The following is a 21,139-nucleotide window of genomic DNA, read 5'->3' on the forward strand; positions in this document are numbered from 1 at the left end:
GGGAAATGAAATTAATGATTTTTAACATCAAATTTAAACTGAATAAAGTTACTAATAATTATATCATTTACTTTACATGTATTTAAGCTTGTCGCTTACACGTTTCCGGCGGCTCATTCCTTAACTGTAAAACGACCGGAAGTAGTCATACATCCGCTAGAAAATCAACAGAAAATTGTCTGACGATGTAAAATGTGAATTAAATTAACTATAGTGATGGTTTGTTTTATTATTCTTTAATAGTATTTGGTTTATTATGTTTGGTTTAAATTTTCTTCAATTTGTGTTTTAATAAAAACTTGTTTTATGTTTCAGTCTGCGCTGTTTAATTTTCAAAGTTTATTGACTGTTGTACTGCTTCTCATTTGCACTTGTGCATACCTCAGATCTATTGCCCCAAGTCTGGTTGATCGAAATAAAGAAGGGTAAGCTTTTTCGATTTTATTTTTACTGATTTTTACAATTTCCATAAGAACGGATCGTATAATAACTATACGTATAAACTCTAAACAATCAAGAGGGCAGACTGAGACATTTCTTGACGCGTAAATTATTTGGACTCGTCGCCCTGTTATTGAGATATTTAAGTTTTAAAGTCTGCTGGAGTTTTAAGAAAAACTCCAAGTTCAGAGATTTGGTAAGAAATAAAAGGTAGGTATATTGTGTGATTTCACTATCTGTATGTGGCAGGATAGCCATCTGCAAAGCATGAAGTCTTTTTTTCTTTATTCACCCAAACTCGCTAAATTTGCCCACTTTCCTTAAAATTTCGACTGACTTTGAGACCTCGCATTTCGATAATAGGGACATGAGGCCAAAATGATATTTGCATCCAGAAACATTTTTTACTATATTCTTTGAATTGCTGTTTATTTGAAGCGTTTTCTTTTTCGCATAGTCGAATAGTTTCCTGATAAGTGTGGTTTCCCTTTGCCAAATTTTACCTGGGGTAAAAGTAGCATTACAGATCATCAAGATGTGCACTCCAAAAATAAATTTTCAATGCTCATTTTTATGCTCATAATTAAGAGGAAGTATGAATGATAATACGGTACAGAACCTTTTATCCGGGAACCAAAAAACCGGGAAGCCAGAAAACCGGCAACTTTGTGCGAATTTTCCCGTCATTTTTCAAAAATACGCATTTTGGCAATTTTTGAAAAACTAAGCATTTTTTTGAAATACCTAAAAGAATATGAACGGTATCTTAATAAATACCATATTACTCAAGTATAACAGGGGAAAAAGTTAACAAAACCGAACTTCAAAGGGTTATTCTTTAAGCGAGACAAAATTTCCGAAATATTTTCTTGAATTAAAAAGTACTCTCGTAAGTCCAAAATTTTCATGTTTTATTCCAACTGAAACCTAAAGAAATAAATATTGTCACATTCTAATGCAATATTTTATTGTGAATGGCCTTAAATTAAAATATTGCAGTTTAGAGCGAAAGAGCGGGAAATGCCGAAAACCAGATTCGCGAATTTCCGGATAGCTGATCGTGGAATCTGGAAATCGTTAAACACAAGACTGTAATGAGGTTGTAAGAACTCATAAATAAAATTTCTATTCTTATTAACTTAATATAAAAACAATAGTTGTCAATAACTATCGTAATCACAAATACAACATCTTTACAAAAAGTTTTTAAAAAAAAGAAAGCAATGCGTTTATGAAAACAAATGTTTTCATACACTACAGTAGAAAAATCGCACATTTACGTTCAAAAGCTTGTTTCTTTTTTTTTTTTCCAAACAGTGTGAATGTCTCAGGTCTTATGAATAAGTTAAATTTGAATTATTCTCTCACGATAGTAGTTTTTAATATTTCTATATATATATATATTTCTATAGTAGTTTAAGTTTTCTAAACAATCGGCCAATAGGGCTTTTTAGAGATCCAGAAAACCGGGAAATTCAGATATCCGGGATAGCGATGGTCCCGAACTTCCCGGATAATTGGTTCTCTACTGTATTATTATGAAAGGATTCCGGGCTGTTGTGCCGTGGTCTGAGTGTATATTCTCCAAACGTTTTGGCTGCATCTGCGGCAGCCATCCTCAGTGGTTCCGAGTTCGTAACTTCCAGGGAAGAGGCGTCTTGGCAACTGATGCAAGTGTCGAAGTTCTGTCAACATTTATAGGGCATGGGTCCTCTTGGTTCTGGACTGGGATTGGCTGGTGAACGTCTGTCTTCATCGCTTCCTGATTTGAGCTTAGGCTCTCCTAGAGTGCCTTGAGAACAGAGTGGCGACAACAGCGGTGTTTTTTCCCCCCGAACAAGCGTGGCCGCAACTTTCATCCAGGTGACGAGAGAAAATTTTGACCGTTTGGCGATTTGCCACTAAGTGTGAATCGTTATCGCGGTTTTGGCAGCAGACGTGACTTCAGCTTCTGAAGCATTTCGCACAGGCTACTGAGTTTCTCTCCATTCTTTTTTTCACTTATCCACCAAAAACAAATACATATATAAGATTTCTAAGAAAAACGAATTTGAAAGTGATAAGCGACATCACCATTTTCTTTAGATATTATGTGTTATGTGTGCGTGAATAGTAAATGACAAAGTAAAAAACACAAAGTAAATGACAAATTTTAACTTTCACAAGAGAAACGAATCAGGGAAGAAGACCATTACTTTAAAAATGAAAAATTAAAAAAAAAACAAAAAAAAAAACAGACTGAGTCGCAACTGTAGAACCAAGAGGAAAAATTGAAAATCCTTTTAAAAGCCTTACATTATTAAAAATCAATGTCAAGTATTTTATTTGCTATTGAATAGAAACTGACAACATATTGAAATATCATTTTAAATCATTGCTTTTAATTTCCTTTTCGGCCAACAATAAATTCGTTTATCAATCGCGTGAATAAAGGCTTAGTCGTTATTAAAATCTGCGTTTTTAAAAACGTTATAATTCGAATTCTATGAAATATGGAAGTTCCAAACTCATTCTATCAGACACGGAAAAAAATTCTCTAAATTTTGATGTTAAATTTAAAAAGATTTAACTATGTTTTCACTGCAAAAATTGCGAAAAACCTTTTAGACGGGTTTAATTAATATCTTCGTTAATGAATGCCATCTAAAGGTGCAACCTAGACCTAGCTAAGAACACTCTCGATCAGCTCTCCTTTTGAACAATTTTTTTTTTCAAAATCGGTCTATCTGTTTAGGTCAGTTTCAATTTTCTCTATAATGAATCATAAATAATAAGCAGCTTCATAGAATAAACTTTAAATAGTTTCCATATAATAACTAATATATATTTCTTTTTTTTTTCAATCAAGATGCATTTTATTCTCACATAATTATTTCATTTGAGTAAAAATATTACGGGATGAAACCCATTTACAAGCAAAACTAACTTCTAAAACCCGAAAATCAAACGCTCCTGAAGCGGAGAATGGTTGCCGCAACGTTAGTGAAGCCAAAAAGCTCGCCAACACTATCGGAATCCAAAATCCCAAGATAAATGCTCTATAATTAAATCAATATCTCGCTTAGAGTTCCAAAAATGATAAAAAGTGATAGCCTATACATTTATGCATTTGAGACATAAGGTGAAATGTCAGTACAAAACTAATTTTTCACAAAAAAAAGCGTTTTTCTGAGACCCATCCAATCTTCCTATGTTAAGTCTACGAGACTTTCGTCAAGATGCCCTCCGGCGGACAGAGGCGCTTTCCCGCTTCTCAGGGGGGATGTGCTGTCGCCACTCTGATCATTCAAGGCACTCTAGGCTCTCCTTTTCCTGCTCAGGGATTGGCTGCTGGGGATTCAGCTGAAGGTCCGTCCTTGTTTCTGATTGGCTGGAGGTTCTTGTTGTTTTGATCCTTTTCAGTATGGGATGCCAGAGCTTGTCTATCTTTATTCCTTCTTCTTTTTTGTTGAAATTATTTGGATGTTTGAATATCTCGATGGCTTCTCTGTTCAATCTCGCATAATAATGGCAAGTCCTTGAAAGTATTCTTGTCTCTTTGAATTTGATGTCATGGTTCCCCTCACTAAAAGTGTGTTCTGCGACTGCTGACTTCTGAGTGTGGCCTAGTCGGCAATTTCTTTGATGTTCTTTGATTCTAGTGTTGACGCTTCTCTTAGTAGTTCCAATATAGGTAGATCCGCAGGAACAGGGAATCTTGTAAACACCTGCGGCGGACAAGGGATCTCTTGCATCTTTCACAGATCGTAATAAGTCGCTGGTTCGGTGGGTGGGTTTGAAAACAGTCTTGATATTGTGGCGTCGCAGAAGTCTTTCGATTCTATCAGTGACGTCCTCAACGTAGGGGAGGTAGGCTGTGGACTTGATCGGATCTTCTTTAAGCAGGGTTGTGGAGTCGGAGAGTCGGAGTCGGGCTAATTTTGGGGTGAAGGAGTCGGAGTCGGAGTCGTTAGAAAACATGTCGACTCCGACTCCGACTCCGGGCTTCTTTTTGTCTTTCATTTTTACTGACTCTCATTGTATTTTTTAAAAACTGACTACTACCAATTGTTTCGATTACATGTATAAAAAGCTACTAATGAAAAAATAACTACTATTATGGCAATCAGCTAGCTTGAGTGCTTATCGAACTTTCTGTAGCCGTTCCCTAGTTTGCTTGCTTTTTAACTTAACTAATATATAGCAACTGTCAACAAACGGTTTTGTCGCCTAACATTTTCAAGTAATCACTTTCAAATAAAAATAAAAATATAGTGTTTTGTTCGATCTCGGTTATAAAATAGTAAAAGGAACGTAACAATAGTAAGTCGGGGCCCGTACCTCAGGTGAAAACTTTTGAGAGTGATCGACAAATTCAAATAAGTTCTGGCACGAAAGCATGAATACAAAAGATCCGATGAAATAATCTAATGTTTTTTTTTCTTTATTAAGACTATTTCTATAAGTTTGGTTCTCACTAAAAAGTATGGAACAAAATAAGTATAAATGATTTCTTGATTACAATACTCAATAATTGCAGTTAATCTTAAAATCTTCATATTAAGGTTAATTCTAAAGCAGCCAATAAAATTTAAATTAAAAATTTAGCGAAGAAGAAATATAGGTATAGAAAAAACTATTCGTACAAATCTGTATACCACCGCATTTTGTGTAAACTTCGCTCCTGACGCATGTGTCCTATTTTCGTTGAAATTTTATTAATGAAATATAATTTAAAATATAATAGGGAACATTTTCAGAATTAAAGTATTTATACTTTTTATAAACTCTGAAATCTACTTCCGGTGTCACCTACCACATGGGTGTCACCCGGGGCAAACCACCCCCTCTCAAGAACTTGGACTTAGAAAAAAAAAAGCTTTTTTTCTCTCAAATTACAATTTTCAAAAATTGAAAGCACACGATTTGATCAGTATCTATTTGTTAAATATTAAAGGGGGGCAAATTATAGGTAATCCTTTTCAATTTTTTTTAAAGGGATTTTTAAGTCATCTCATTTTTAAACTCGTAACTATTGGAAAATTTAATTTTTAAATTGAATTTCTAACGTTGTATGCGTCTTGGGTTTACAAACAAAATGCGAAATTTTCATAAAAAGGAATTGATATTTTAATCCCTGTTTAGACGTTTTCCCCTTTCTCCTGAAGGGAGAGAGGGAATTGAAAAATACAATTTAAAAAAATTTGGAGTCGGAGTTGGAGTCGGAGTCGGGCGTTTCAAAATCCAGGAGTCGGAGTCGGGGTCGGAGTCGGCCATTTTCCTTCCGACTCCGCAGCCCTGTCTTTAAGTGGCTGTTTTTTTATTATTTTGGGGTGGAAGGCTCTTTTGATCTCTTGCTTTGAAAAACCGTTGGCTTGGAAAACATTTGTGAGGTGGGAAATTTCATGCTCGATAGCAGTCGGTTCGCAGATTCTGTTGGCTCTCACGAATAAAGTTTTCATTACACCTCTCTTCTGTCGAGGATGGTGATTAGAGTCCTTGTGTAGATAGCGATCACTCTAATCACTCCAGCCATTAATGAGTAAGTTATTAAACATGTCAAACTCTAATCTGTACTGAAATCTGTTTCCATGGGGAAATTATCCTGCTAAACCATGGGGAAAATTTCTGCCCCCCCCCCTACGCTACTTAAAATTTTGCATATAAGCACTCATGCTTTGTGGTATTTAGTAGTATTTTATAACGCTGCATATTTTCGACCCCAATTTCAGTCATTATTTGTTTTCTTAACATACTTCAAAATGCATTCTAATATATTTTTAGTAATTAAAGTTTTTTGTATTACATATTTGTTTTTGCTGCATAAAAAGTGCTCTATTCAGCACGACAGTTACTAGAATTAATATGCTTTACTCGGAAAACACAGATATACTACAAACAAGTATTATAAAGCATAAGTAATAATATGAAGAGAATTGGACATTACAGCTGCTTGGGCATGCGCTTGGGCCGCTGCACGTGCCTGAGATCATCAGACAATCTATTTGCACTAATTGTGAAAAATAGGTATCTTATTAATTTTTTTGCTGCAGGGTTCAATTTCATTCATTATTTGCAATCAGTTCTGTAGAGAGGGGGGAGGGGGTTAACATAGATAAAAATAAAAAAACCACTAGAGCAATGATAGTGAATGAATTTCATGGTTTGCTTCAGAGAAACCTTCATTTAATTATTTTAATAGTTATTAATTCTTATTATGTTTCTTTTAATATTATTGCTTTGTGGCAACCCCCTTTTTTAAAAATTGGTTTTATATTTTATCATTTGATATGATTATAACATGACAGTTACTGTTTAACACTCATAACTTTTTCTGAAAAACAAATATGGTCATTTAAAGGTACAGCACGTAAGTTATAGATCCCTATCCATTGAAAAAAAACTGAAGGGCAAACCCTTTCCCCCCAAACATAGGCGGATTTACGGGAGTGCCAAGGGGTGCGCCGCACCCCCAAAATTTTTGGTTGGGTTTTGAAAAAAATTATTTTAGTATATTTCATTCAGAAACGCAGTTGGGGGAAAAAATTCATAGCTGCTATACTAGTAAATTTACTTGAATCCAGTGTATCACCACACGTCGCTAGTGCAAGAAAAACGTAACTGTGCTCATTAAAGTAATTTTATTTGAAAAAATAAAAAACCTAATAAATAATTTCATGCAAATAAAGAAACTTCTCAAACAATTTATTGTTCAGTGCTGGGTTATTGTATAGAATAACTGCATGTTCTGTAATTAAGTATTTATTCCTATATCAATACCAATTCTTCTATTTTTAAACAACAGTGGCTAAGTCCCTCCCCCCTCCAAAAAAAAAAAAATATGGCTACTGCAAGAAACTTTATCAATAAAATCTACACCGAAATCACCCGAAAACCAATATTTTTCAGGTAAATTTTCAAACATTTTTGAAGGAGGACTCCCGGACATTTTGCTGCAATGGTGCATCCAGGGGGGAGGGGGCACAAGACTCGTGACCCTCCCCACAAAATGCTGAGTAGATGTTTAAAAAATATATTACTTATTATTGAAGAGAAGAGAAGATCTCATTTTGGGAAAACGCAGTTATTTTACGGAAAAGAAAAGAATGTTGGGAAAAAATCTTAATTTCTTTCAAAAAGAAATATTGGCATTTAAATTTTTCAACAGCTTCAGATTATTGGCGGCGAATTGTGTGCCCCCCCCCCCCCCCTCTTCTCACACAATCCTCTTTCTTTCATATCTCCCACTCCCCTTTTTTTTTCAATTTTTTCTATTTCGTTTTCATTTTTTCTATTAGTCTTCAAATTTTTTTTTCTTCAAAGCCATTTCTCCAGCCAAAGTTATTACATTGTACCTCAAATTTCGTTTCCTGGGCTTCACTTTCGCAAAATTTCCAAGGAAGATCTTTTAATCACCTAAATACATCGAAAATCGTTTGAAATTGCGTTTCTGGAGCTACAGTTTTGAAAAACTGCAGTGTTTCTAACGTTACCAAATATGGTCTTACACTCATGCGTTTAAGACTTTAATTTTGGAAAATATTCGAACAAGGGCCTCCGACCCCCTTTCTCTTATGTCATCAAAGAGTGTTAATGTTTTAGTTTTGAAAACTACTATTTCGAAATATTTAAGTGGGAGAGTCCTTTTTTTTAATACCATGGAGTAATGCAGAAGAACTTCATTTTTAGGACTTCAATTTCGAAAATTTTCCTGGCGAGAGCTCCAGAACTCTCCGTCCAGTAACAGCATCAAAAGTTGTCCTCTGTAGTATTTTTGAAACTTCAATTATGAAAAGTTAAAGAGGTAACGTGAGAGAGAAGAGGGGTACGCATTTCTATCTGCTTTTCAAAAAATCGATTGGAGACAGTCTATGAGTCTCATTCCTACCAGGGTTGGTTTTTTTGTCGGCAAAAAGGTATTTTTGCCGGGACAGTGAAAAAACCATGGCAAAAATGGAAAAAGCCGGCAAAAATGGAAAAAACGGCAAAACGTAATTGCAAATAAAGTAGCATTATATTGTTAATCAAGAAATAGTGACAATATAATGTAAATAATGCACTTTAATATTTTAGTTATGTCTCTCCATGTTGCTTCTAATTTATAAGGTGAAAAAAAAAATAAAAAAGAAATGTTGGGATTGCAAAACTTAAGATTTTAAATGTTTGCTAAAACAATTTCTTCAGAATGAGCCAATTCCTTCAATGCTAAAACAAAGAATGTTTACTTAAGCTTAGTAAATTAATAAAAAGATTGAATTCTAATTATATATGTATATATATATATATATATATACATATATTTAATTAATCACTTTTTTTATCCCACTAATATTTTTAAGCTATTTAATTAATAACAGAATATTTACTTGAATATAGAAAAATATTAACTTTTCCTCACTAAAGAAATAATGCATTTACATGCAGTGCAGTACCTAAAGATTTCTGCACACTAGTCGCAACTCTTCAAATGTGTCCTGCAAGCTCTGCTGCCATAGAGAGATATTTCTGAAAATTTTCTTTTGTACAGTTAAAAATAAGAAACCGTTTGTCAGTTGCTTCTTTCACGAAACTAGTTTATTGCTATGCCATGCTTAAACAACAAATAGGTTTTGATGAAGATAGTATCGACTATGATGATTTAAGTGATATTTCAATCTGAAGAAATGTGTATTTTGCTTTTTTGCTTTTTAATTACTTTTATTATTTTTATTTTATAGTTGTATCTTGATTAAGTATACTTTATATAGATATTTAGTATTCTGTAAAAAATGCTATAGTAAACAAGCTAATTAAATTTTCATTGTAAGTTAATTATTTGTCTTAGATGTTACAAACTGAAATTTTATGTTAAAGTTTAAAAATTTAGAAGTAAAAATGCTTCATAACTTTAAAAGTAAGTTAACCCTTAATTTTTTTAAACTATAAAAATAATTAAATTAAAATTTTATCAAAATCTTTTCATGCTTTTGCTTTTATATAAAAGGAAAAAAAAACTGTCCGTAAGTTGTTAACACAAAATCTATTTTTGCCACTTTGGCAAAAACTGGCAAAAACGTATTTTTGCCAGGCGGTAAAAACCGTGGTTTTTTCCATGTTTTTTTCCGCCCCCGGCAAAAACTTGCCAACCCTGTTCCTAACTCAAACTATAAATATGAACTATAATCACATTTATAAGACTAAAATTTCTAAAAATAGCCTTGGAGCCACACGTACCTTTCGTGCCCCTAAAATATCACCAAGAACTGTAAAACTGCGTTTTCAAAACTACTATTTCAAATTTTTTCTGGGGCGTGAATCCCATTCCAAACTGGATTCATTCATTGCTTCTAACATCGACTTTTTCTGCAGTTTGAAATGTTAAGTATTGCCCATCCCCTAATCTTACTAAATATGGTTTACATCGCGTTTTTTAGACTTAACAGTGTGTCCCGCCCTAAAATTATTTTCTGATTTCGCCACTGCCTTGTAATTCCGGGAATACCCCCCCCCCCACAAATCCCTGTCATTGTTGCACCCCCAAATATTTCAGCCTAAATCCGCCTATGCCCCCAAATATTGCAAAGCCCTCCAAAAAAGCAAGAGCACCCTAAAAAAGAAAAATACCCCTCATAACAACCTTCCCAAAAATTCATGGCGCAGTCTGTGCCATGACCCCCCTGTGGTATGAATTAATAACCACTGCCTTTTTGAGGTTTTTAAAAAAAATTTTGAAGTCCGCTATTGTAAAATTGCGTTGTTGTCTGATTTTGTGAGCTAAAAGTTTCGTAAATTTTATGTGAATGTAATCGAAAGTTGACTAATCCACCGTGACAAAATGTTTCACCAGGATTAAAATTTTGCAAATATGACAGCCAGTGTGGGAAATAAGTATTTCATTTTAATAGAGCAGTACTGCTCCTCAAATTCTGATATTGAGGAGCAGTTCTGTAAAATTGAGGAGTAGTTTTAGGACATTTGCCCAGTTGCATTTTCAACAGGAAAACAAATACACACATTTTAAGAATATTTAACATGTTGTGCATTTAAAAAGTTTTAAACAATGACTTATATTAAAACTTATATCATTTATCTTTTACAAAGTAGAAGAACTGGTGCAAGTGGGTGGTTCTATAAATACAAGAATATTTAGGGTATGAAAATTAAAAAAAATTAAATGCATAAATGTATACCATTAAAAAAATTTAAACCATTGCACCTGGTTTATTGATAAAAATAGTAATCTAGAATTGTTAAGTACTCTGTATTGACATCTAGTTTTGCCATTCATATTTCAAAAATATTCTTTTTTTTTTTTTTTGCATCTCAAACTTTGGATGCAATTTACAATATTGTATCATCTGTCACGCGTTTTAAATCGCAAACTGCGATGGAATGCCGCTTATTTCTTACGCTAATGACAGCCTTGCAGAAATTAAATATTTGTTTTTTATCATGTACATATTTTTTTTAATATTTGAAATGGAAGAATAATTATGTTTCTTAATTTTATTTTCTGCAGATTTTTAGGAATATTTTGGAAATGTGCAAGAATAGGTATGTATTAAGTATTGTCTTTATATGGAGTAACAGCACCTGTAACAGACATGCTTAAGACATCGCTCTCAAGTTGACTTAATTTTCTGAGCCTTTTAATATATTTAGACTTTTAAAACTATTTTTCTCTCATGCAACTACATCTGATATAACGTTTGGATGGTTGTGGATCCTCTGAATTAGTTAATTCTATTTTATTTGCTCAATTTCGAAAAAAGGCCCCCCCCCCCCATAACATACACCGAAAATTCTGGTGATACCCAGCAGCAGATAGGATGAGTAATAGACAGAATGACCGTTTTTTTCTTCAAAATGTGCAAAAGTTCTTCATTTTTAAAACTAAAGCCTTATTAAATTCAAATGAACATGAAACGCCATCTGACAACGTGGTGGCTGTTCATAAACTTCCACCACAGCCTTGTAAATACCAACTGGTCCATAAAATTTGCTCTGATAAGTAACACTAAGTACTTGCACTGTATTCATGGATTACAGCAACATCAGTTTTACCCCCCTAAAATTCTTATTATTTAAATCCAAACTGACAACTGTGTTACTGGACCCTTGTCTGTTACTGGTGCCGTTACCCTAATTGAGTTTGTTCTTATGTCATCGTAGCCTTTTACTTCCCAGATGCAGAAATATCCTACATGCAGAACTGATAATTAATTATCATTATATAATGAAAGAGCAATACAACTTTAAAAGACATGTTGCCTGGGTGAATATTAAGGGATTAACAGTAGAGTCTTGTTAATGCCAAGCTTTTGAGAATTGGCATTGAAACCCAAGGATTTTGGGGAAGATATAAAAGTAACATGACAAAGAAGGTTAGAGCTTATTACTTTTTACTTGCAAAATAATATTGTTCACTAACTACTGTGTGGCTCCCTAAACTGACCGAAGATAGCTTAAAACTGCATTTTGTGGATTTATATTTCAAAAAATTCAACCCAGGGCACAGCAATCCAACAAACAAGGAGCTCACCTTGGCTCTCGGCGGCTCTGGATAAAAACTGGTATTGTTGTATGAATTGATATCTCAACTGGAGACATAACTTGTGAACAAGATGCATCTGGCCAGTGCTGGGTCGTTGGCAGCAGCTAAAGGTTGTGATTGTCAAGCAACACATTTAATCTTTAATTGTGTGCTTGTGAAATGAAGTATAAAGTTATAAATTAACTTGTAATAGCAATTGTTGGCAACCTTTATTTTTAAACCAAAACTTTTAAAGAAATTTTCAATATTTAATTAAATTACCGATAATAAAATTAATATATGAAGGCAACGGTTAGGTCTCTAATAGTTTGTTGTTATAAGCAAGGGTATCCGCAAGGGCGGCGGGGGGGGGGGGGGGTATGTTGCAAAATGAGGCATTGGAATTTTTAGGGAGAGTGGCTACTTGTAGACAGTTTTATATCTCATTTTTGGGGAAGGTTTCTCCCTTGGGGGAATGCAAGCAAATGAAGGGTTTAGCTCATTGTCCTTGGGGTGGGGGAGGGGGCATTCCTATCATAAGCATGTACTTTGTGTGGTACCCATGACAGATGCAATTACATTTTTCATTACAATTTAACTACTTAAATTATGAATTTTATTATTTAAGTAGTTAAATTGTAATGGTTGAATTGTAATTCAATCTATTATTTTAGAATGGGCATAAGTCCAACTAATGCAACTTTCCAGGAATCAATAAAAAGTGATTATTTCATTCAGAAATGAACTAAATTCTCGAAATTTTGTATGACTAATCTAGCCAGAAGTAGGCTCATTACCTCGCCTTAAATTATGATTCATTTTGTCACCGAAATTAATTAAATTTTTATTTTTAGTTTGGTCTGCAGCCCTTTCTGCAATAAATATCCTGAAAGACTAGTTTAGAGTGATGAAAATGCAAATTAAATGAAACAGATTTGTTTCAAACTGACTTATGACAATAAAAAAAATCTAACAAAGTGACAAAAATAATTAGTGTAGTCCGTATTCATAAATTTGTTATCTTAAGAAAATATATCGGGTATTTTCCTCTTTCTCTCGTCTTGTTTTAATGAAATAATAAAGGCTGGTGTAAAAAAAATAAAACAAATACAAAAACTAACAAACTGAGATAAAAAGCAAAAGTTTTACGTGTGTATAAAACCATATTCATCAAATACGTCCTCCATGGAAACCTTTTTTTCTATCCTTCTCTCGTCTAGTTTTGTGTGCCAAGTTCCATGTACATATTGAACATAGTCAAGTCCCATGACTATGTTCAAAATTGCGTTGAATAATCACCTTGATATTTGTTATTTCTTCCAACAATATGAAAATTTTCCCTTTATACTCAATTTTGACAAAGGTACTTTGGCCGACAAGCGTTACTTTGCAATATTCTCTTAAAAACCATCTATGATATAGCTAGCCTGAAACTGTTCCTTTGATGTTCTATCGAATATTTAAACATCATGAATTTTGAGAATTGAAAACATTTTTCGCCCAGTAGAATTTTTGTTCAAAATCTCAATTTGGGATATAAGTCCTCTTAAAAAAATGAAGGGCCCTGTTTTAGCAGTTACAGATTTCATTGTTTTCAACAGATGTGATGGTGAATCTCGATGTAATTTCAGAATTTCACTTATAAAAGATTAGGATTCACATGGTAATAATCTGTCATTTTTGTTTATGCCTTTTACTGTCCTAAAATCCCGGTCGTAAAGGACAAACAGACGTCCTTTCAGAGGAAATTCATCAGCAATCTCGTCAAATTTCTTCAGTGTTATTTCTAGAAAACGTTCCCTGCAGTGTTGTTCTTATTTTGACCTGTGCATGTCTCTGAAAGCATACAGTTTTTTCGCAGTTCCTAGAGTAATGTTAATAAAACCCGTGAAAAATTAGCGAATTTTATTCTGATTCCGTGATTTTGATTCCCTCCCAACCCCCACTCTAACCCTCCAAACTGACGAACCTACCATTACCGAAAATATGCTAGAACAAAGGAGTTACTTGTTTTTACTTCATTATGCCAAAAAATCTAGTTCTACTATGATCTTGTCATTGTGTCTTATTATTTCTTCCTTCACGTTTAGTGCAGAAAGGGCATAAGTCCGGTCTTATGCCCTTTCTGCACTAAACGGAAAATATGACCCCTAAATAAAGTGCTTTGTTGTACAAGGGTTGACTTCCCTGTTACACTAGTCAAAGCCTCTACACCCAGATACGGGAAAATCACATCTAACTCAATTTTGAAAAAAAAAAAAAGTGACTTATGCCCTTTCTGCAATAATCCATTCAATTGTTATGAATATTTTTTTGATATTAAATTTTATTACTAGTTATGAATGACTGAAATAAAGTGGAATCCTCTTACAATGAATACCAATACAACAAAACATCCGTTTCAGCAAAATAAGTTTTTTAGTCCTCATATAATTGCCATTATGTTACTTGAATCCTATTTCAATGAAATTCTTGTTACAACAAACAAAATTTGTGGTCCTTTAAATTTTGTTCTAGCAGGATTTCACTGTATCCGATGCTTTCTTAATTCTTGAATCATCAAATTAGTAATTTCTCTATTGTTTGTAAACATCTAGAGATGTATGATGTAGAAATAAATTCAACATCTGAAAACAATAACTTACTAGTTACTATACATGTAGTGTTCCTTGCTGATGAAGAAACTGCCTTTTTTCCTCTAATTTTGTTAAATGAGGGAAATTAGTCAATTCCTACTTCTTACTGAGTTTCAGGGACATTCATGGTAGGGAGGTTCTGAAGGGGTCTTCTCTTCCCCAAATGTTATTGGAAATTAAAAATGATAATATTGTACTATTATATAGTAGTTATTTATTTATTTTTGTACATATAAAATTTAAGAATATTTAACGATCTTAAAGCTATTTCGATTTTTTTTGCTGCCTGGCTTCCGTTTCTATAAGTCTGTTTTTTTTTTAAATCTATCTTGCATATTTATCATTTTTCCATTCATTTTTATGTGTCTTTATTAGTTTATTTGAAACTCATTTTGGTTTTGTAATGCTGTTGAAGTTTTTTCCTTTCTTCTATTTGTTTTGGTTTTTTTTTTCCGAAATTTTGTTTGAAGGTTTTTCTTTCTGCTCTTTTTTTCTTTTCCTTGCGGTTCATGGTTATTTAAACTGTCTTTTTTGTTTTAACTGTAGTGACTTAACCTCCCACCCATTGAATTCTTTCTTGCATTTGTTTTGTACCTGTAAAAAAGTTTTTGAGCAGGGTTTCCATCCCATCTATTGGTTTAGAATTTTTTCATTTGCCTTCAATTAAACCACTATTTGTTCTTTTTAAGCTGCTTGCCCTTCTACATATTTGCTATCGTTGGATGTCTTTCATCCATTAGCTCTCTTCTTTTGCATTGAAAAAGACGTTCCTGGTAAAACGGAAGCACGTGACTGTAGTAATGTTATCTTGTTTTACATACCCAGGTAGCATTAACTCATCGGATTTTGCTCGGCCGATCATCGACTCCTCCTAAACTCATCGCGTAATGCACGCTGATATCGTTGCGATCAGAATCCAAGAACGGTTTTCGCTGAGCTGTTTTCTATCGGAAAACTATATCCTTACGATCAAATTTTCCGATGAAAATTTGACGAGCTGCTTTTCATCGGAAAAAGAGATCGTAACGATCAAATTTTCCGATGAAAATTTGCTGAGCTGCATTTCATCGGAAAAAGAGATCGTAACGATGAAATTTTCCGATGAAAATTTGCCGAGCTCCATTTCATCGAAAAAAGAGATCGTAACGATCAAATTTTTCGATGAAAATTTGCCGAGCTACATTTCATAGGAAAAAGAGATCGTAACGATCAAATTTTCCGATGAAAATTTGCCAAGCTACATTTCATCGGAAGAAGAGATCGTAACGATCAAATTTTCCGAGGAAAATTTGCCGAGCTGCATATCATCGGAAAAAGAGATCGTAACGATCATATTTTCCAATGAAAATTTGCCGAGCTGCATGTCATCGGAAAAAGAGATCGTAACGATCAAATTTTCTGATGAAAATTTGCCGAGTTACATTTCATCGGAAAAAAAGTAGGTCGTTTAAATTTTCCGATAAAAATTTTCCCAATCTAAAACTTTTGGAAATCTCCCAACTGTTAAAATAGGATAAGTTTTATTATTCGAATATCCGACTATTGATCAAACGTAAGGCTATACGGATCAACATTCAGGGTTGAGAATCGGAGGAAAAATGACTGAGACTTTGACTCCGAATCCGACTCCTGGATTTTGGAAGGGTTTACTCCGATTTGCTGCAAAATCAATTCAACTTTAAATCCACGATTCCAACCCCGATTACCTCACTGCATGGGTGCAAGACCTTCCGTCTCAGGACGGATTTCCGTCTTGGACAAAATTTCCAAGACGGAGGTCGGGACGGAAATAAATTCTATTACTTTCCTTCAGTTTTTACTAAAAAAAGAAAAATGGAGTGTTCGAAAAATATGCTTTAATTGCAGGATCTTTCCATAACCACGAATTTACATGGACATTCTCTTGATTTTCCGCCATGAGCTTATTTTGTTTACAACGTGCTTTTGGAGGTGTGTGTCCTTTCGTTTTTTTTTTCTCATTTGCCAGTTCATTAATCGCCCATACCCTTCCCCCACCTTTCATTCTTTTCTGGTTTGTTCGCGCTATCTTGGGGAGACTTTCCGATCAAAACTGGTTTATGTTGCAAAAGTGAAAATCTTATGTCAAATGCGATTTTATTGCTGCAATAAAAAGATTTAAGCTTGGCAGAAAAACTAATGGCTTGGAGCCCCGATTACTTTTACGCCTAAAATTGCGTTTTTGGAACTTCAATTTCGAAATATTGCCGAAGGAGAGTTCTTGAACTCCGTCCCTTCGATAATGCATTCAAAAAGCGTGTAAATGTTATGAAAGAGGGAGTACAATTTCGTTTTTAAAGCTTCAATTTCGGGGAGAGCCAGCTATAATATTTTTGAAGATCACCCAATATTGTGATTTTAATACCCTGAACCTCCCCTTTCCCTGAACTTTACCAAAATGGCCTATCATTGTGCTTTTTAGACTTCAATTTAAAAAAATTGAAGTTTTTGAATTCGGGGAGAGCCCCTAGACCCCCAATTATTGGTGTTTTTTGGAACTACGATATCAAAACTCTTAAATATTACAATTAAAACTACTAGGTTCATATTGTTAGAAAAGTCAAAAGTGAAAAATTCAAAGTAAACACAGATTCCAAAACTGCCATACTCAAAATCTACAACATTTATGATCGTAAATTTTTCCTTAAGCACGCATGTGTGTATGGGGGGGGGGGACTCAAAATATTTTCCGTCTTGAACACATCCCCAAACTTGCACCCATGCCTCACTGGAATTGCGAACAAAATGAGACTCCGACTCTTGAATGATTTCTCTCTATCTCCAAAACAATTCCACTCCGTTCAATTTGACTCCCAAAACTACCGACTCGGTTTGCGGGCAATTCACTAGCTGGCGCCGCAAGTATATTCACTGAATATAATTCTCACTTTCCGTTCAGAAATCTGTCATGGCCTTGCCCCCCGATAGATGGCGCCACAAATGATTTTCCATTTAATACATTATTTTCCTCCTTGGAAAGAGCATTACTTGTCTAGTGGTTATCATATGAATTTGGTATTCCACAGGTCTAGGGTTCAATTCCAGGCTAGAGCAACTTAGATTGAGCTCATGAATCACGTTCATCAAAAGTTGTTAAATTAGAAATTAAATAAACAAGTTATTAAAAACATGAAAATATATTAAATAATTGTCCCAAATGACGTCATCCGAAAATACCCCTCCTGAAAGTTTTCAAGATGGCGGAAGGGTCACGTGATCATCCAAGATGAAGGACCCCCCCCCCTTCCCACTGTTAATTTTTTTCCTCCTGCTTGTCCCTATATCGCAGTTGTTACTACTTGTCATCGTATTTTCATCCTAAATTCATCGCCTCGGAACAGCACTGCTCGTATATTGCTCCAAATCTTATCGCATTTTCATCCAAAATTCATCGCCTCGGAACAGCACTGCTCGTATATTGCTCCAAATCTCATCGTATTTTTATCCAAAATTCATCGCCTCGGAACAGCACTGCTCGTATATTGCTCCAAATCTCATCGGTATAGGGAGCAAAATTCATCGAATTCCGATGATCGGATTCTACTATTGCCGATGAGACAAAATTGGAGCAATTTCCGATGAAAACTCATCGGAATCCGATCATCGTCTGATCATCGGCCGATCAAAGTTTGATCGGATTTCGATGACCGGCCGATGATCGGTCGATGAGTTGATGCTACTCGGGTAACATATAGTTTAAATGACCAGTTGTATTTATTTCTAAAATAATGCTTCAGCCCTTTTTTTTTGCAATATTCTGTAATAGATAAAATTAATTAACAAAAATAATTTGAGAATAAGTCATATCTGTTTAAATAATATTGTTATAGAACATAATTATATGATGCACTCCTAATGTGAGATGAACAACAATTTGCCGATTTGTAAATTAGATACAATATGTTATTAAACTGATTAATAATCCTAAAAAGGGCAGATTTGTTGATTCATACATCTGATCAGCCAAAATCACTGTATCTTATAGGACATTTAGTCACATAAGTTGCATGTATTAGTGGGGGAAATTTTATTCTTCGAATATAATCACTTAATATCCAATACTGACCACAAGCAGCAAAAATTTCTAAATGAATGATTGTATTTATTTTGTAGTGCTGAAAAATCTAATTTTAAACCTCGCCAAATATTAGTAATATTGGGTTAACCAAATATTGGGTTTATTTTACTTTCAATAATGACTGTAAAAAGGTAATTGAATGTATTATGGTTATACTCCTGCTGATATTTTTGAAGGTGTAATTGAGCAGTTTTAATAATGTTACCAGGGGTGCCCACCCATCCAAGAGCAAGGGTGCATGCCCCCCACTAAATATGGGGAAGACCCTTCCAAAAGCAAGAGCCCCCCAAAAGTGAAAACTACCCCTCAAAACACCCCCTCTAAAAATTTCAATGGTGCAGTCAGCACCATGACCCCCCTCCCTAGGTGACCACCACTGGTGTTACTGATAGTAAAATAGTTGTGAAATCTAGTATCAGTTTTTAAAGAAAAATTGTTAAGGTCAAAAAGAAAATAAAAGCATCAAAAAGAAAAAAGAAGAATTTCAACTTTTGTTTGAGCATAATAAAACTTTTACACGTAAGTTTGGGTATTTGTTTTCTGAAATAATTAACCACTCTTTACAAAATCTTTTCCTGAAGTTACTCTTTATTTGAGGGTATGTGTTTTTTTTTCTCTCTCTCTCTCTGTCAATTTCACCAGAGTGTAATTGAAACATTTAATCTTTTAGGTGAACGGAAAAGTCCATATGTTAGCTTCTGCTGCATTGCTATGGCGTTCACAATCCTATTTTGGTCTTGACCTGCGCATCTTGGACTGATTTCGATTACAAATGTGTAATTTTTCATTCATCTGAACTTCGTTAACAAAACATTTAACAATGGTTTTGAAGAATTCTAATTTGTATTGGTTTTTTACACACTGTATGTACTTCATCCATCTCAAAATTTTGACATGCAACATTTAATAAAATGACTTAATTTCCCGAAATGCATTTGTATTTCTTAGCATGGTTTATATATTAATTTAGGTTTATTTAAAAAGTGGTTTGATTTTTTTAACTGTTGGACAACTTCAGGTGCCTATAGTCATAAAATAATAAATTTTTAACTGTGAAGTATTGTTGTAACTGGATTACATTCAAAAGAGTTCAGCATTTCCACTTTCAAAAACTGTCCATTTTAGAAATAGTACCTGGACGACCAAGCCTCGCTGGGCTTTAAAAAAAATATTTTTTGTCAACTCGTGTTTTTCTAAGGTTTGCTACTTTTTCAAATATACTTAAAAAGCATCACGTTTACGAAATATTAAGGTACTCGCCAATCGTTGGATATACTTCCGAGAAACTAGAGATAAACATGTAAACACTTCATGAGCATTATAATCATTTTAGTTAAAAGAAGCCTACTACTAAATATTGTAAAGCTGAAAATTAGTGCTGATTGAAGTTGCAAAAGTGACAATTAAAAAAATGTCATTGATCGCCACCCCCGGTTGCCACTCTTTCTCAGTCTCTCTACTTGCATTCCCAATCAAACCACATTTCCCTCCCCCCTGTTCCGAGCTATCCTGATGTATTTCTTTTTCCCACCGCTAGAGGGAGAAATTCAGCTGCAGCAGTGTGCAGTCATTTGCACTTTGAGCCCTGCGTGTACCACCTGTCTTGCAATGACTGCTCTTCGATCACGTAGTATATTAATTTTATTGTTAATTTGAAATGCACTAATAATTTTGCGCAAATGGGTGGGGGGAGAAAAAGAGAATGAGCTAGTGAAAATTTTAAATCATCAATCTTATTCAACAAATACCAGTTAATGATACTCTAGTGGTCTAAAGTGATACTACAAGTATGAACAATTTCATTTTACATATTTTATTATCGGGATCATAGATTCATTGTTATCAAGTTTATGAAGTGTGAATGTTTAACACAAATTCATTTTTCTTAAGATTTTAAAGAAACAGAAACATGTCATGCAAGATTTTTAATGTCTTTTACCAGTTTTATTTAAAAACTAAAAGTATTTTGCATACATCTTCTAAGACATGCAAGACCCTCGAGAGGGAGGGGCAAAATCCCCAGGGCCCGGCAAGAGAGGAGACCGGGGCACCTCCTCAAAAAGAAAAAAAAAATTTCTTTTTCAGAGTATGATCTGCTAACGTAACTTCGTTTTGGTGTTGGAAAAGCAAAAACATTTATTTTTCAACATTTTAGCCTATTATTCAACATCAACATGTTCACAGCATCAAGTGCTTGTGGACCAGTTCCTTAGGGGGCTATCTTGCGGAGACGTTTCTATTGGGAAGGAAAACGACCAGTAGGTGGGACCAGCATGACACACTGTGTGCACTCCTTTCGTCGCGCTCTTTCCTGCTTTTACCCGGGCCTGGAACACAATTGGGTGGCATCAAGGTAGGAGTTCCCAAACTTTGGATTGCGACCTCCAAGCATTTCTTATGGGGTCGTGACATTATCCCTACATTTAAAAATTAAAATACATAGGGGAAAAACACATTTTAGAGTAGTTTCAGTAC

The 21,139-nt window shown here is 34.3% G+C and overlaps 1 protein-coding gene across 1 annotated transcript; it reads left to right on the top strand.

Moving 5' to 3' along the window:
• The first annotated feature begins 122 nt into the window (after positions 1-122).
• Positions 123-19,587, top strand: LOC129234470 (protein kish-A). The gene is made up of 4 exons (XM_054868471.1): positions 123-219; positions 316-425; positions 10,919-10,953; positions 19,335-19,587. The coding sequence occupies exons 1-4, from the start codon at positions 217-219 to the stop codon at positions 19,403-19,405; spliced, it is 219 nt and encodes a 72-aa protein (XP_054724446.1). The 5' UTR covers positions 123-216; the 3' UTR covers positions 19,406-19,587.
• Positions 19,588-21,139: the final 1,552 nt, after the last annotated feature.

The sequence above is a fragment of the Uloborus diversus genome, chromosome 1 (genome assembly GCF_026930045.1).
Source record: "Uloborus diversus isolate 005 chromosome 1, Udiv.v.3.1, whole genome shotgun sequence".
Classification (NCBI taxonomy): Eukaryota; Metazoa; Arthropoda; class Arachnida; order Araneae; family Uloboridae; genus Uloborus; species Uloborus diversus.

What these genes read in the sequence shown, in the direction of transcription:
- LOC129234470 (XM_054868471.1), top strand. An exon ending in GTTGATCGAAATAAAGAAGG is followed by an intron (nt 426 to 10,918) that starts GTAAGCTTTTTC and finishes TATTTTCTGCAG; the next exon opens with ATTTTTAGGAATATTTTGGA. An exon ending in TTGGAAATGTGCAAGAATAG is followed by an intron (nt 10,954 to 19,334) that starts GTATGTATTAAG and finishes TTAATCTTTTAG; the next exon opens with GTGAACGGAAAAGTCCATAT.